Raw genomic sequence first — 16,215 nt, forward strand, 5'->3', positions numbered from 1 at the left:
CAGAGCTACCATGTGATACCTCTGGAGAAGATTAGGAACAGCCTGCGTTTGAGCAGAAACCACGTTCCACTGAACTGAGAGCCGTGATGGGCTTGTAAAGGAGTTACAGTCATAGGAAAGATATTTTTGTGGGTGTTCCTTGAAATCGAGAAGTCCTGTTGCTTTTGGGCACAGGGTGGACAGGCAGTGGGCGTGCAGTTTGATCAGAAGGTGCCAGCTGCAAGTTGGTTTGAAACTGTGTAAATACATGCTATTCTGCTCTGCGAGTACCTCTCCTACCAGTAGTGACTAGAACTGCTCAACAGAACGTGTCTCCCAAGAGCAAGACGAAGGTGGCTGTGGGAGCAGAGGAGTGTTGTGTTAGCGGTTTCTTACACCATCATGAGGGTGCTCGGGCAATCCAGCAACTTCAAGTTGTTACCTATAGTAAAACCAATTTCTGCTTGATTTACAAGGAAGAAGAGGTTTACAAGATTGTCCCTTAACTGACACGTGAGGAAGGAGCTGATGTACCAGGTGAGGTTTTTCTAGAGATTGAGCAAGAAAAATCTCAGCTGGTTTTTTGGAAGGTGAGCATCATGAGGCAGTAGTATAAATACTCAGAAGATTCCCAGCTAATCATTCTCACCTCTTTTGGTAGAGTGAATCACACATCCTCATTGTGCACAGCAAGTTGAGTTTCTGAGAGAAGGTATTTTTACAGGAGTTTAGGCAAGAGGTGAGATTTAGAAAACTGAAGAAACGTTTGGTCAGGTGTGGCTTACCACATTCTATGTGGCTATATTTCACATACTCTGAAAAGTTTGAGAAATCTATTGTCACCAGGACCTGAGCAGAAACAGCCTTGTCTTTGGTACCTACAAAGTAAGGAGAAGGCAGAACTGTCAGTAAATGGTAAAACCAATAAGTATTCTTCCCCAAACCAGAAGAAGGAGACTCCAGCTCAAGGGGAGAAAGGACCTCAGGCCAGTGGTGGGGATATCGATCCATTTTAGGATTGCAGAAGCTTGGCATCCCAGCTTAAACTGCCAGCCGTTGCACCCATGAGGACTGCAGCCCATGAGGATGCCACCAGCGTACCTTGTTTGGTTCCCGATGATGAAGCCTCAAGGCTCCGTTCAGAAGGGCAGTGTTTTATAAGGTCATTACTGGGTGGAAATTGTTATCTGCTGAACTGAATCGATATTTTGCAATTTGTAAATCTTACAACTGTGCGTTGTACCCCAGTGATATGGATGGATTAATGAAAGATAAATGCATAAGAAGATCCCTTCCCCCCCCTCTTTTTTTTCTGAAGGTGTACGTTTCCTAAGGCATAGCAGCAGCACAACCATTCACTTTAGTTGTGCTGCTACTAAGCGTTTCCATATTTAAACAGTACTCCAGATTGTTTATTGAAGTGGGTAAGCGATAGGCCATCCAAACCTCTGGGAATCGCACCATAAATTTCCCAAATAAATAGGCATGAGAAGAGAAGCCAAACAGGATACAAGTGCTAAAAAGCCTCCAGATTAGCAAGATGTGTCCCTTTCTGTCAAAGCAGCAAGTAATTGTTTTACTATGAAAAATAGCATTTCAGATACATATTTTTCTACAGTTGACTGATTTTGGTGCTTGGCTTCTTAAATCTTGTTTAAAAGGTCACAGGCTGAGTCCCTTCTAAGAGCCTGAGGGCTGATTAGCAAGTGGAAAGATTAGCAGAGAAAGCACTTGATGTTTTCTTGTCCAGGGAGATCCCGATAGGGTGCTGCAGGAATTGTTACGCAGGCTGGAGTAGGTGCAATGAGGTATTTTTTTCCTCCTGGAACATCATGTTCAGGGGTGAAATATGTACAGCGTTGGTCTGTAGATATTTTCTCCTGTGAGAACTGGCACTCCAAAAGCTTTGGGCTGGGTCAAGTCATACCTCTGTTTGTACTCGCTCCAATTTTCAGTACCATTAGAGCATCCAGCCTTCCACAAAATTAAGTTTTGTGATGTACTGTTGTGGGATATTAATCAAGAAGACTCGCTCTGTTCTCTGAAGTTTCCTTGAAGTATCTTGTTGGGCTGCTTTGTCTGGAGCTGTGATGGCATTCACTGTCCTTCCTGCCTTTGGTCAGGAGGGCTTCACAGGCAAGAACCAGCCCACAGGTAGGGAAGGAATAAGGAATATAAACTGTTGATCTGAGTTATAAATACTTCATGAAGGAATATAGTTAGAGACTGAAAGTTATCAGGAACTTAGTTTCATATAAACAAAAAAAAGGCTCATGTTACAATTAGGTAAGAAAATAAATAGATTCAGAAACATTACATGTGTTGAATCATTGAAATATTTCTTCATGTAAGTACGTGTAGTTATTGATAGAGATGCAGTCATTATCCACTGCTTGGGGGCACTAATATCCTTTATGTATGTATTGGTGGCGTGCAAAATGCCTATACTGGATCCTGCTCTCTTCACCGCTGCCAGAGGAGCTGCTTGGATGGAAGCTGTTCCTCAGGGAGGAGGTCTGACATAGCTTTCCCTAACCAAGTCCCTCACCAATTTGCACACCTCCCTCCTTCCTCAACATCTGGTCTCTTCCAGTCTATAAAGCCAGGGAATTCGATTGCACGCACATTTTATCCCAAGGAGATCTGCTGCTGCTCCTCTACGGCTCTCGTATTGGCAAGAAACAAATTTACATCATTTGGAAGGTTGTCTTATTTTTCTCAAGGTTTTTATCGTGCAAAGGAGGTGAACGGGGCCACACGTGTGTCTTGGCTCGGGGGCTGGCTGTGGGCAATGCCCTGGTGCCGTTGAGCCAGGTGAGATGCCTGGCACTCTGTACGTCTTTACCAAGCAGCTAGTGGAAGGTGCCTTGATCTTGAGTTGGGCTGGAGAGTGACTGTGAAAATAAAAATTTACACCCCTAGCAATTTTTTTTTTCAACCACTGCAGCTGGTTCAAATATTTTAAATATTGTATGTCTCTCAAATTAAGGCATCGTGCAATAGCTGATCCAGCGTAATGACACCTGTTCCACTGTAACCACTGTTGCTCTACCACATTGCTTCACATAGTATCTCTGATACATGGCCAGTCATAATAAAAAATAGCAACAGCTATGGTTTCCAGACATCCCAAAGGTTAGTAGAGCAAACAGTTCAAGGACGTTACTAGCAAGCTATCTCCATTAGATTTGAAATCAGTCAGAATTGTGCCACCTTAATTTTTATTTACCTAGTTACCCTCTATTCCTTCAAATGCCAGTACCGACACCATAACTGTGGTCAGGGAGGAGAAATTTGCTTTCTCTTAATCAGCAAAATATTTATTGCAGGTTTGAAAGCAATAACTTCAAGGTAATTACTGAAGAGCTTAAATATTTTTTAAAAAATTAAAAAATTTAGACACTATTCATGAGACTAGAAACCTAGCTGGCAAATATCCACCATGTGTTTTGTAAACTGGTTGAACGAACCAACTAACATAGAGTATGTGTTATTAAAAAGCAATACAGTTTGCAAATAGCAGTTTGGAATATATTTTGAAAAAGTTTATGGAATAGCAGATATACTGAAGGACAGTATCCAAAGAAATTACTTTTCTAAATGTTTTGGTAAAACAAGAATTATTTTCTTTTCATGCAGAGTATTGTTTTTCTAAATGTTTCAGTGCTTGAAGATAAGCAATATATTAAAATTTAATTCCATTTTCTTCCATTGTTTAGGGTTTTTTTCACTGAACTGATAAACATTTACCAGATAAATGAACAGAACATTTTCCTTTTTCAAAAAAAAAAAAAAGAAGACAGCATGTGAAATATTATTCTGCTAACCAAAACAGAAAAACACAATAAAACCTTGTCTTAAGCTTATAAACTTAATCACACTTTAGAGGAAAATAAATTCCTCTCCTAAATTCTAGGATGAAACCTTGGCCCTCTATAAATAACATGGTTACAAAATCTTCAATGTCTTTCTCAGGAAATATGAAAACAAATGATGTTTTCTCTCTATCTGCATTGATGTCAAACGCTTGCTCTTGGCAGGAGCTGCAGTTTCCTTTCTTACCCAGAGTATCTTCAGGCAGACCATCACCGGACACGTGGGTGAGATCCATTTTGGTCTGCTTCATGGTTATATTTTGCTAAAGTCTCAGAGCTGTAGAAATAATTTAAAAACAAAAACAAAACAAAAAACCTAAACAAACCCTAAAACATTTTTTGGTGGAGCCTTACATTGTCCAGTCCAGGAGCGACTGATACCATTTGCTTGCTGGACCATAACGGAACAGCTACAGTTTTGGAATTAACCAAATATTTGGCTACGATAGAGACATACTGTTTGAAACTATCATTGCTAGGTTTTGTTTTGGTGGGTCATATGTTTATGGTGCTCAGAGTTGTTTCCTCAAGGGAGGGGGATTTATGCCTAATACGAAAGAGAGAGTATGTCATAGGAAGACGTATGCTCGCCTGCTGATGCTTGTAGTTCTGGGGATGATTTCTCAAAGAATAATGAACAAGGCAGAAGGAGCTCTCCCTTTTCATATCTATCTCACACTTGTTGAGATATAGGGCAACTGTAATCCAGTATTTTATTATTTTGGGTTTCATTAGTGCATTAGTGTCATACATGATCATCTTAATGATGAGAAAAATTGTCCTTTTTTTTTGTTTTTTTGTTTGTTTTTCTTGGAGGACATCTCTCTGATTTTGCCAAGACATCCTTGTTTATGCACAGGTTGAACACAATGATCTTTGAAAATATATCTATCTTAGGTGCCCACGATATGAACTCATTGGGTTTGGAGGTTTTTTTGGGGGGAGGTAGGGGGTGTTAAGTGCCTACATGCTGGCTGTGGACATGAATGCCTTCATGCAGAAATCTTCTTTAGGGGCCATACCTTTGGTATGGATTCTGAGCTCCTTTTGGAAAAGTACTGCTGTAGAACAAACAAGAGCAAGTTAGGAATGAAACCTGGAAATCTGGATAGAGATTTTGGCCCAGTTGCCTTTGACCGCCTGCAGCACCCGCAGAGCCCTCCACGCTCTGCTGCTTTCCGTTTTACAGTTGACAGCAATTTCGTGGCCGTTTCCTCTCCTTCGGTCTTAGGTAGTAAACGTGGATTGACCGGTGTGCCTTTGGATAACCCAGGCTTTTTCATAAGTCTGTCCCCTGTTACAAAACCTGCAGGGCAGCAGTTTGCGCTTAGACTGGGTCTTGATTGCCCCTTTGATATGAAGATGTACCAGACAGTAAAGATTGTAAAGCTCATTAAGGAAGAGACTTGGTGAGCCTGAGCTCAGCGCCGCTGTCACTATCAGCTTCCCTGCCGAGGGCCAAACTACAAAGAATATCTATCTCTGCTCAAACATTCCAAGTGTGTCTTTCATCTGGGGGTCTCGAAATGCCTTACCAAGGCACTGGCCCAGTCCTTCCTCTTGCCAGCACCGAAGGGAAGCTGGCTGTGCTGATGGATTAATTTTCTGCTCCAATAATTTTGCCAGCCAAGATAGGACCACCAGGAATCCTGAGCAGGAGTATCGTATTTTCCTATAGCATGTGTTCCTGCATCCTCTGGCATAGGGCAAGCTAGCTGGCCAGCACGTGGCACCTTCTCGGAGCACCAGACTCTTTGTGGCAGTTGGATCACAGCTCTTCCTTAAAAACAAGGAGGAGACTGCCTGGTTGCATAGTCACTTCTTAGGTCTTCTGCCTTTGGTATGCCTCAACTTAGTTCATTGAGACTGGGGAACGCAGGGAATGCTGTTCTCATGGATAGACAAGAGTCAGTAGAGCTTTTTCCCTTCATTGACTTTCATTCACTTGCTCAGGGATAGAGAGATATTGTTTCAATTGCCAGTGAAACTTAGCAGTTCATTGTCATACAACAATGTTGCTCTGCGTCCAAGTTAAAACTGCCGGGGTATGAAGAAAACTTGTCTGGTTTGGGCTGGGATAGAGTTAATTTTCTTCACAGCAGCTAGCGTGGGGCTGTGGTTTGGATGTGTGCTGAAAACAGTGTTGATAGCACAGGGATGTTTTTGTTACTGCTGAGCAGGGTCAGGGCATTTTCTGCTCCTCACCCCACCAGCGAGGAGGCTGGGGATGCACAAGGAGTTGGGAGGGGAAACAGCCGGGACAGCTGACCCCAACAGACCAAAGGGATATTCCATACCACATGATGTCATGCTCAGCATATAAAGCTGGGGGAAGAAGGAGGAAGGGGGGGACATTCGGAGTGATGGCATTTGTCTTCCTGAGGCACCATTACGTGTGATGGAGCCCTGCTTTCCTGGGGATGGCTGAACACCTGCCTGCCCGCGGGAAGTGGGGAATGAATGCCTTGGTTTGCTTTGCTCGTGTGCAAGGCTTTTGCTTTACCTGTTAAACTGTTTTTATCCCAACCCACAAGTTTTCTCACTTCTACTCTTCCGATTCTCTCCCCCATCCCACCGGATAGCTGCCGGCTGCGGTTAAACCACGACATCTCGCTAGAACCAAGCTTTTGCTGAGTGCAGCCTTTTGGTTTTATTTTCTCAAATAGCACAGTGCTAGAGGCTGCACTGGGACCTCAGATGAATATTGCCTACCACCATCTCGGTGTCAAATCAGCTCCACCTGCTCTGGCACACCCAAAGAACATATATAAGGTGGAGCTCTGCCATACAATACCCGACCCCACCCAGAGTGACTGGCTCTTTCAGCGCAAACGTAGAAGAGCTGCGGTTACTGAATACGGTGATTGTAGTCAAAACTACCTTTATCAGGTTAGCAAAACCGCCTGAGACATCCATGCCTAAGTCTATGCAGTCTGAATACCCTTGTGACTGATGAAATTTAAACAGGAGTGCAAATGTTTCAAGATTAGGACTTTAAATGGGAAATCTCTTGGATCAAGAGCAGCTTTGCCAGTCAGTATACGCTATGGGCTCAGCCCCAGGTTGCAGTCTGTGACTGGTACTTTAATAGTAAAAAAATCCTGATAATCTTTGGATCCTCATTTTCACATGGTTGGTATAAGGAGCTATTTGTAATAGCTTGGTAAAGGAAAATATACTTAATATTTTCAGTGTCTTTAGATATATCTTTAAAAGCTGCTGTGAGAGTTTAGGTATACATTGTCGCAGTACATACCAATTCTCTCCCCATAATCTCTAGTATTTTTTTTTCCTTTCACCTTAACTGGTCCCATTTGTAAAAATTGCCTTCCCTCGGAACACGCAAACAAAACCAACGAGCATCATAACCCTTCACTAACAGGATTTGCAGAGCATGGATTCAGTGGATCTTCTGTATCTAGTCCATCCTCTTCTCACGATATATATAACTCGGGACGTGACATTCCAGAGTGCGTTCAAGAAAGTCATCAGTACGCTTTTGGATGTCAGCAGTAACTCACCTGAGAAAGAGGGTTACAGCCTTTAGTCCTGATGCATTTCAGTGAATCACACCAGTGCTTCTGCCCTCATTAAAACTAATATAAAATGCAAACGAATAAACAGTTCCTGGTAGGTGGGGAGGGGGGGATGAGGGGGAAGTGCAATTTGTTTTGGGGGTGGGTGGAGGAGGCTTTGTGTTTTTTTTTATAAAATGTGGGATTTTCCAGGGTCTAAATATACGGGCAATATGAGTCTTGTTATGGTAGAATTTATATTTGCTGGTCCTTTATATGCTGTTGAAAATGCCAATTTTCAACCCAAAATTTCAACCAAAATGTTCTTTTTACTATCATTTTGGTTTTTAGGTAATTTGCTCTTCATTTTTAGATTTCACATTTCACAAGGGTTGTATCAGATTAGATGTGTTCAAGCCTAGGGCTGCATACTGCAAACAGTAAATTAATCTTTAAAAACAAAAATAGAAAGGCAGAAATAGAAATGATGTCATCGTTGTGTGTCCTTCTAAGCTTCTTTTAACATGTTGCTGATAATAATAGATCAATAACTTTAAAGCTGTAGACAGCCTTCCAGGAAAGCTGCAGCCCCACTCTAGAGACCCACCGTTGCTAAGTCAGTACTGAGAAATATAGTTAAGCAAGTTGATGATTCAAATAATCCTGCTGGGAGCTCAATTTTCTCCACCCATGTGACAGGAGTTGGTTTTCAGACTCCCGAATACTGAACACAAAGTCTCTGAATGGACTCCGCCATTCAGCGTAATGCAAAGTGCTAACAAAGTTGTCAGCATCGGCTATATTAAGATTGTCCTGCTTTAAAAATATTTCTAATCTGTAAAGGAAAATGTCTCTGGAATCCAAGTTTTATTTCGCTGTTTGATCTTTTTCTTTTTTTTTAATGGATTGGATCATAACCTCCTGTTTGCTTCATTAAGGTAATACCCTGTACAGACCTAGGCTACAGCCAAGTTTTAAAATAAATGCAAAAGCAAAGGAGATGGGTGAGTTCCAGGGTGTCCTACTTAGCACGGTGCTACAGGAGATCAAAGGGGCAGGGAGTCACCTCTCTGCAGGCAGCTGGACAGGAGGTGTCGGCATCCCTGAGAGCATTAATCTTGCCCAGGGATAGGTCCTTGCCTTTTCCAGCAGCCCTTTACCTGCCAGGCCAGTCAGTGGTATTAGTGCAACCTCCTGCACCTCCAGAAGTGTTGCTGCTAGAGGCAACATCTGGCTGTTCGCAACTGGAGAGGCCAAGGAAAAATTAAATCAAATTGTTGCAGATGTGAATCTAATCAGTGCTTAACTTCTGGACTTTGAACAGAACAAAAGTTCAGGACATGTACGAGCGCTCCTTGGAGAGCACTGTGGTTCCTGACCGGGCTGTTGGTCTCAGGCCAGTGCCTCGTAAACAGGTGTCAGCATCCCAAAAAAGAACTCCCCTCTTTGCCAGCGGTGGGTATCCTCGCTGGCGGCCCCACGGCAGAGCTTCGCGGGCCAGGAGGAATGACCCATAGGTCAGGAATGAGACGCGCCGGTGGGGTGGCATACCGAGGCTTCCTTGATATTTGCCTTGCCTTATTTTCCCGAGGACAAAGCAGGGATTTGGGGCTCCAAATCTGATAACCTTTTAATATATCAGGAGGAAAAACAAGCAAACAAAACAAAGTGATAGGTGAGTTGCTTGTGAGATTTTTTTTTTTTTCTCCTTCCTAGCCCAAGGATTAACCTGTAGCTTTGAATTTGGAAGATACAGGAAGTTAAGAAATGGGTAAGAATGTGCTGAAGGAGGATTCTGCTGCTAGGGGGCAATATATAGTCAGTAAAAACACACTAAGGTGTTTTTCTCTCAGTATCTATCAAAGTTTTTTAAAAATAACCCCCCAAAAAAATATCCAACATATTGCATACACTAGCAATTCCTCTGCAGAAAGAGCATAGTATAAAGAAAATATACAACCTATATTTATATGTGTATGTGTGTATGTATTTTTTTTAAGATACGTATGTGTGTGTGTGCACGACTTCCTTAATATGCTTCCTCCCTATCGCAGTAGGGTCATTGCCGGTTCTGGGACCTGAGCACAGCAATTCTACTTGTTAATTCATATGAAATAAATGTCTTCGGTTTAAAGAATCTAAACCCCATACGCTAGTATCTCAGAAGCTTTTCCGAAGAACTGGTGTTTTGGCTCCTTTGAAAAGATTCACTCGGGGAACTCATCCTGCGTGATTCTTAATATTTCGTTCTGAATTCTGTCACAGTTTCTATAAGGCAAAAAGATAAGAATGTGGACATTTAAAAGCCTTAAATCATATAGTCTTGTAACTTCTGCTTCTTCCTCATCGAGAACAACTGGGACAGCCGACTTAGATGTCTTTACGACTTTTTTGTTCTAGCGACTTTCCTGAACGTACTCCCTAAAAAAGAAAAGGAGCGGAGATGAGAGAAGCGGCTTCAGCGAAGTTACTGGTTTGAGGTTGAGCAGTGCAATAGTTGTTCACTTGTTTATATATACTCATGCTGACTTGATGGTGCTCGTTTCAGAACTAGCGCAGGATGTTTCTGTAAAAACCACATTGTGTGAATGCAATTTTCCATTTCTGTTAATGAGAAAATTATTTTTTTTGCCTGAGAATCTTCAGCGGTTATACGTGATTATGGCTATAATATTAATAAGCTGGTTGATCAAGTCTGAGGCTAGTAATGGAGAAAATACACCCATTTCTAGAGCAGATTTCCAGTTCTGGTTCACCTCGTCACCAAAGTCCAGTGAAGAAGCATTGTCTAAACGAGTAAAGGTTGCAGCATAATGTGCCAAATTTCTGTGGTGGAAAATGTATCATTAATGAGTTAGTGTTAATTTTTGCAAGAAGAGTTTGAGAACTTTTACAGCTGCAACTGAAGTTTGAACAAAGGAGCAGATGTTTGCAAGTTTGAGGGATTTATTTTTTTTAATGAATTTAATCTTGTTTCCCATATTGTTCAGAGCGAGAGACTCATTGGAGATTCAGGGGGAGAAGACACCAGACATGCACAGACCCTTCTCACTGTTATAATGCACTTGTCTCTTCTGATCTTTTTCATTCACCAGTTTCTGTCCTCATGCTCTCATCTCTGTGATTAATAGAAGTTTATCTACTTCAGATGAACGTAATGCCTGCTTATTTTGTACTGGCAATGGCACAGAACTCATTGTACCTGATGCATCTGACAGAGAAATCATTTCATAATGGCTAAGATATCTCTGCCTTTACTGCAGTTCGCAAGGTCGTTGTAGCATCTTCACGCTCTGATTTGCAGCTGGTGGCTCAGTGTAATCCACAGCGTCCCAGGATCTCTGAGAAAACTCCCACAGAGAGCAGAAAGGTAGCTCGAGAGCTGCTGCAAACATCTGTTTCTATGTCGTCTTTTTTTTTTTTGGTCTCCCATGTTACCTCACTCTAACAACAAAGGCATAGCTGTTAACATATGTGCATGGTCACGTACCCCGTGGAGCTGCTCCTAATCACAAGTCCTGCCTAAAAGCCTGTTCTTTTATACCAGCCATGAAAAATACAGGGTTGTTAACAGTAAATATGGTAATTCCCTGGCAGCGCCTGTGCTAAGGAAGGTAGAAGTTCTATACATGTCTGATGTTCACCAAGTCATTTCTCAAACTTGGTTCATGGATGGGATTGAAATTGATGTCGAATGCTTTTCAGCGTTCTGCACTCTTACAGAATGTGGAAGTTTTGAGACAGGTGAGGAATGCTTTAAGTATATCCTTATATGTTGAATCCTTGGCAGGGTGTTCTGCAATTCGTAGCAAATATTGGGAAATGACAAAGCAATACATAATAAAGCGTAAAAGAAGCATCGGGTGGGTCTGAGTCTATGTTCCAGGAATATTAGGAGCTTCTGCTGTCTCAAAATCCATACGTTTCTGAACAACATCAGCTCTGGATATGGAGGAGAAAGGGCTGATGGGTTATATGGCTGTGTTGAAATACGTTGAGCACTTCTTCAAGTCTTTGTTGTAGTGTTTTCTGGTTAGTAAGTAGAAGAGAGTGAGTTAGTCAGTGTTTGAAGGCAGCAAAGCTGGCAATTTTCACAATACTCTCCTCTTTTGGCTCCCAACAAAGAGATTAAGATGTGACTCTAGCTGAATTAGGACGTTAATGTGCTTTATGCTCTTCGTATTACATCTACTATCTTGCCATAAATAATTCTGAACGTGAATTTATTTTGAGATTAAATTGTTGTCCTTGTTTAATAGAATTAACACAAAATGGAGATTCATGGTTTTGAGTCTTTAAAATACTCTATTCCATATAAAAAGATGTTTTGTGTACTGCAACAGAATGCTTTGACCTCTGCCAAATCAGCATAAGTGAACGAGATATAATCCCTCTGCGTTTGTAATTACCAAAGTGGTTTGGATGGCTTTACTTAGTATTAAATCCTGACATCATCTTTAAGTACAGAAATCAAACTTGTTGTAATTAAGATTGTATCAATAAAGTTCTCACATTTCCCATCTTTTCCAGTAGTCATAATAAACCAAAATTGTATGACTCATTGCCTACCTAAAGTATTTGTTCTTTCCGATATTGCCAGGCTACTGATGTGTAAACAGAAATGTAAATATATGCTTGCGGATGGGTGATTGTTTGGGCTTGCACAATAGCACTGAATCATTTGAGCAGGTCTCCTTGCTCTGTACCGTGGACTTAACAAATGCTCCTCAGAAGTGCAGCTCCAGAGTGCAGGGAGCTCATTTGGACTCAACCAAGCTTGTGATTTTCTGCTCTCAATTCCATCCTAATTGCAATTTCTAAACTAGCACTTTTCAGTTGACGGGTCCATTATGAGATATACAAAATATTCAGATTCATAGTCACTCTTCTAATATCCTCTGTAATCTGAAGTAACTAGGTTTTATTTCGTACGTGTGTGAAAGGAGGAGAAAGGAGGGAGGACTTTTACAGCACTTAAGCTATTGTTTCTACAAAGTTGTTTCAGGCATTCTTCCAAATAAAAACACAGGTTGTTATTCTTATGGAGTTCCAAGAGTTGTTGTATTGTTATATGAGTATTTTACAGCTATAGGCTTCTGCAGCTGATCACATTTTGTATCCATTTCCATGTGTTCAGTGGGGGGTGTGTGTATGCATGCCTATGTTGGGAAGAAGAGAGCGTATACGTGTAGGGAATTGTTACAAACGCGCTAGTCACTCCCATTAGCTGATTTTTGGCTGCATCTCTATATTACCCCATAAAAAGCTGCTTCAACTATTACAAATTGTTATTCAAGTGATTTACTGAGTTTGAGAATGCTGCCCAAGATCGCAAGTGTGGCATCTTTTCTGAGGTAACTATCTGAGAATTTTAAAGAAAAGCCAAGAACAGCAGCAGAGATCTGTGGAGACGTGGGCGTTACGTGCTGTGTGCGTGAAATATGAACAATAATTGCTGCCCAGATTTTATGCAAAGGTGATGGCGTTAAGGAGCGCCACAGTTCCTAGGAAAGCGGGCAGCTTGTAGAGAGTGTCTTGGGGCAGTAGATTTCCCAGATAAAGGAACTGAAATGAAGACCCACAAACTCGTGGTGTTTGCGAGTTCCAGAGAAGCATGGCTTTCATACTAATAATGTTTATTTTATCCTGATAAGCTCAAGAAATTCGCCAAGGCTTTGGCTGCACCTTCCTCCTCTGCTGCTGCAGGTTGTTGTCCCCGCTAACTCCTGCGTGTCACCGTGAAGAACCTGGACCGCCGGTTCATGCAGTGCCCTCCCAACATTAAAGTTGGGTCAGGTTGCTTGGGGCCATGTGCAGTTGAGCTCTGAGGCTCTCCAGGGATGAATGGAGACTTGCAGTTTCTCTGGGCCCTTTCCACATTATGCGATCACCCTTGTTGTTAAACAATTAAGATTTTTTTTTTTTTTTTTTAATGTCTGGTCATAATTTCCCTTGTTGCAACTTGTATCTGTAGCCTCCCATCCTTTTGCTGTGCATCTGTGAGAAGAATCTGGCTCTGCCGTGTCTGTACCTACTCAGCAGGTAGTTGAAGGCAGGAATGGTGAGACTCCATCGTTTGCTTTCTCTTCTTTGGGCTGCGTAAGTACGGGTCTCTCAGCCTCTCCTCACACACTCGAGCCCCCTGACCATCTTGATGGTCCTCCACCAGACTTGCTCAAGTTTGTCAATGTCCTCCTTGTGCTGAGGAGCCAAAACTGGGCACAGCATTCTAGCTGTGGTCTGACAAGTATCAAATAGAGGAGAAAATCACTTCCCTAGACCTGCTGTCTTGGCTTTCTTACTAATGAAGTCCAGTACACAGCTATCCTTCACCACTGAAGACGATCATTCTGAACCTGTCCACAGCTACTTTCTGTCTGGTCCATGCCCAGTTTGTGCTTGTGCTTGGGACTATTCTGTCCAAGGGCAGGACTTGTTGAGTTTCATGAGGCGGCTTTCAGCCCATTTTTGCAGCCTATTGAGACCCCCAGAAGTGGCAACCTTACCCTCCAGCTCATCAACTGTGTTCCTCAGTTTTACATCATCTACCAACTTGTTGGAGAATGTGATTTTCCCTGTCTCTTCCTTCAACGTCATCCCTGAAGTTCAACCAAATCCAGACAGGTAGTTTGGTGAAGAGGAATAATATGTTCTTAGGCTAAGACATAGCTAATTAAAATGTGATATCTGTCCTCACCTCATCATAAGCTTAGTGGCAGCTCTAGGTAGGAGGGAAGTATTTTTCCTAAGGGGCTAATTCTGTACCATTTCTGCTACTATCTACTGCTGTCTGCTCCAGAGAAAGTGTGTTGAACTAGTTGCAGCAACAGACTGTTGTAATATAGCTGATATCAGAGCGTGCTCCTCTGCATGGTTTTGTTGTTTGTTTGTTTTGGGGGGTGAGAGTTAATTTAGTATCCATTCAAGGCTAAATTCTAAAATTCTTGCTTTATCTTCACTCTTTAGACAAGCAAATCCTACTCCCATGTGGTTTAAAAAAAGGGCATAATGCTGCAGTATTTTACTTCAATATCGAATCAAATCTTGGAGAACTTTGCCTTCTATTGCTTGCATAAATGCACATACGCAAACACTAATTTACATTTTATCAGTTATCTGGTTGCTCAGTTTGTAGTGAAATTTTTACATAAAATCCTTTAGCCCATCTGTGTAGTTAAGTAATAAGTGGAAACAGTGCGGGTGTCTGGCAGGTTGAGAGGGAGAAAACCTCAGATTTTCAAGTCTACGTAAATAAGAATGGTTCAGTACATCAGATGCGGTATATAGGTACTTGAGGAGAAACCCACTACTTAGTTTTTTAGCATGAACAAGTGCTTCTGAAGGAGAAAATGCCTACTGAGAAGGGGAAAAACCCATGCCACCTATTGTCACCAGCTAATTCTCAGACTATTTTTCTTTTTCCTCCCATTTTTTCCTTCTCTTGCCAAGAAATACAATCATTCTATGAGACCATACAGTAAACACATCCTGAGACAGCAGCGCAGAAAGGAAGTTAACTGAACACTCCTCTGGAGGAGGAGGAGACCTAGGTAGGGCTGAAGAGGGCTGCAGGAAAGCTGAGAAGGGAGGTACGGAGGAGGGTGGGAGCCCTGCACAAGGGCTCATTGGCAGAAGGAGGCAGGAACAGGATACGTTTCAGCTTTTGGGTGGCTCTGGGAGGAGCAAGTGTTGGGATTAAAGTGTCTTGATGAAATTGTTCCTTTTCTTTTCAGACGCAGACAGTGAGTTTCATGGGGTGGATTTTCTTCCGGAAGATCTCAACGAGGCTCCGGAAACAGGAATGAGGGTGAACAAGAAATACTCCTGTCTACCTGCTGAGGAGAAGGGGATCCACATTATCAACATCCGAGCTATTGAGGATATAGGATATGACCAGCATGAGAGTACAGTGAGTAAAGGACTTGCCAGATGTGTCATAACTGGCATACTGTGCTTTACCCCTTAGCTTATTTCTCCTTCTTTCCATGCCCAGGATGCTGTGAAATCCCCTCCCTCCCTTTCTCAGAGGTGCTGAGGAGGATGGCCACCAGCAACACCACATGCTAGTTCAGTGGGGTTTGTTCTTTGATGTGAAGAAGGGAAGCAACGGATCCTTGTTTAACCTATAGCGTAAAAAGGGGTTGGCTATTCTCAGAGTAATCAATCTGGCAATAAGGCTGTGGCAACCTTCAAATCTCTTTGTCTGTATAGAGTAGAGCAGAAGAAAATGTCTAAAATTTCATGCGAAAGCTATTGTTAACATAGGTAACGTTAAACTAATATTCTGTAGCGCTCAATAGAGGTTAGATTCCCACTGTCATTAATTGCGCCTTGGTTAAATTCTTTAACACCGATGTTAAAGAAAGTTAGTAACATGAATACCCAACAGGATTAGTAATTGGTTATGTCATAAACACATAAAAAGGAGTTTATTCAGGTGAAGGAATTGAGGTGGAGCTGTATAACAGATCTCGCTGGAGAAAGATGTACCAGAAAAAGCAATACTTGATTCGTTGTGCTTGTGCTTAATTAGGATGGAGCATGGAGGAATAATTCTGTCAGAGTGTAAACATCCCTCCTGCTGTGGTAAAACTGAAATGTCTTTCCTATGTCTCATTTTCAACCGAAGAGACGTGAACCTTACATGGTCTAAGTCAACACAGCTCGTGCTCTATTTCAGCGTAGCAGCACTGCGAGAAAGGATGTGGCCTGAGTACCATCCAGCATTAATACCACATCCTTAAAAGAATCTAACCGTTTCTTTCTTTAAAACTGGACCAACGGGCTTCTTTGAGTCTTCTGGCTGCACCCCTTTCACAGTGGGATATATTCTCATATATTAAATA

At 42.0% G+C, this 16,215-nt stretch overlaps 1 protein-coding gene across 6 annotated transcripts in view; it reads left to right on the top strand.

The window, feature by feature from the left end:
- ANO1 (anoctamin 1) overlaps window positions 1-16,215 on the top strand; it is an 84,822-nt gene that overhangs the window by 20,715 nt on the left and 47,892 nt on the right. For all 6 annotated transcript variants that reach the window (XM_075755390.1, XM_075755387.1, XM_075755391.1 and 3 more), the window contains one exon: window positions 15,103-15,278. In XM_075755390.1, the coding sequence (XP_075611505.1) occupies window positions 15,171-15,278 (108 nt within the window). In that variant the 5' untranslated portion in view covers window positions 15,103-15,170. Of the gene's footprint in view, window positions 1-15,102; window positions 15,279-16,215 lie in introns of those variants that run through there.

This window comes from Balearica regulorum, chromosome 5 (genome assembly GCF_011004875.1).
Source record: "Balearica regulorum gibbericeps isolate bBalReg1 chromosome 5, bBalReg1.pri, whole genome shotgun sequence".
NCBI classification, from domain to species: domain Eukaryota; kingdom Metazoa; phylum Chordata; class Aves; order Gruiformes; family Gruidae; genus Balearica; species Balearica regulorum.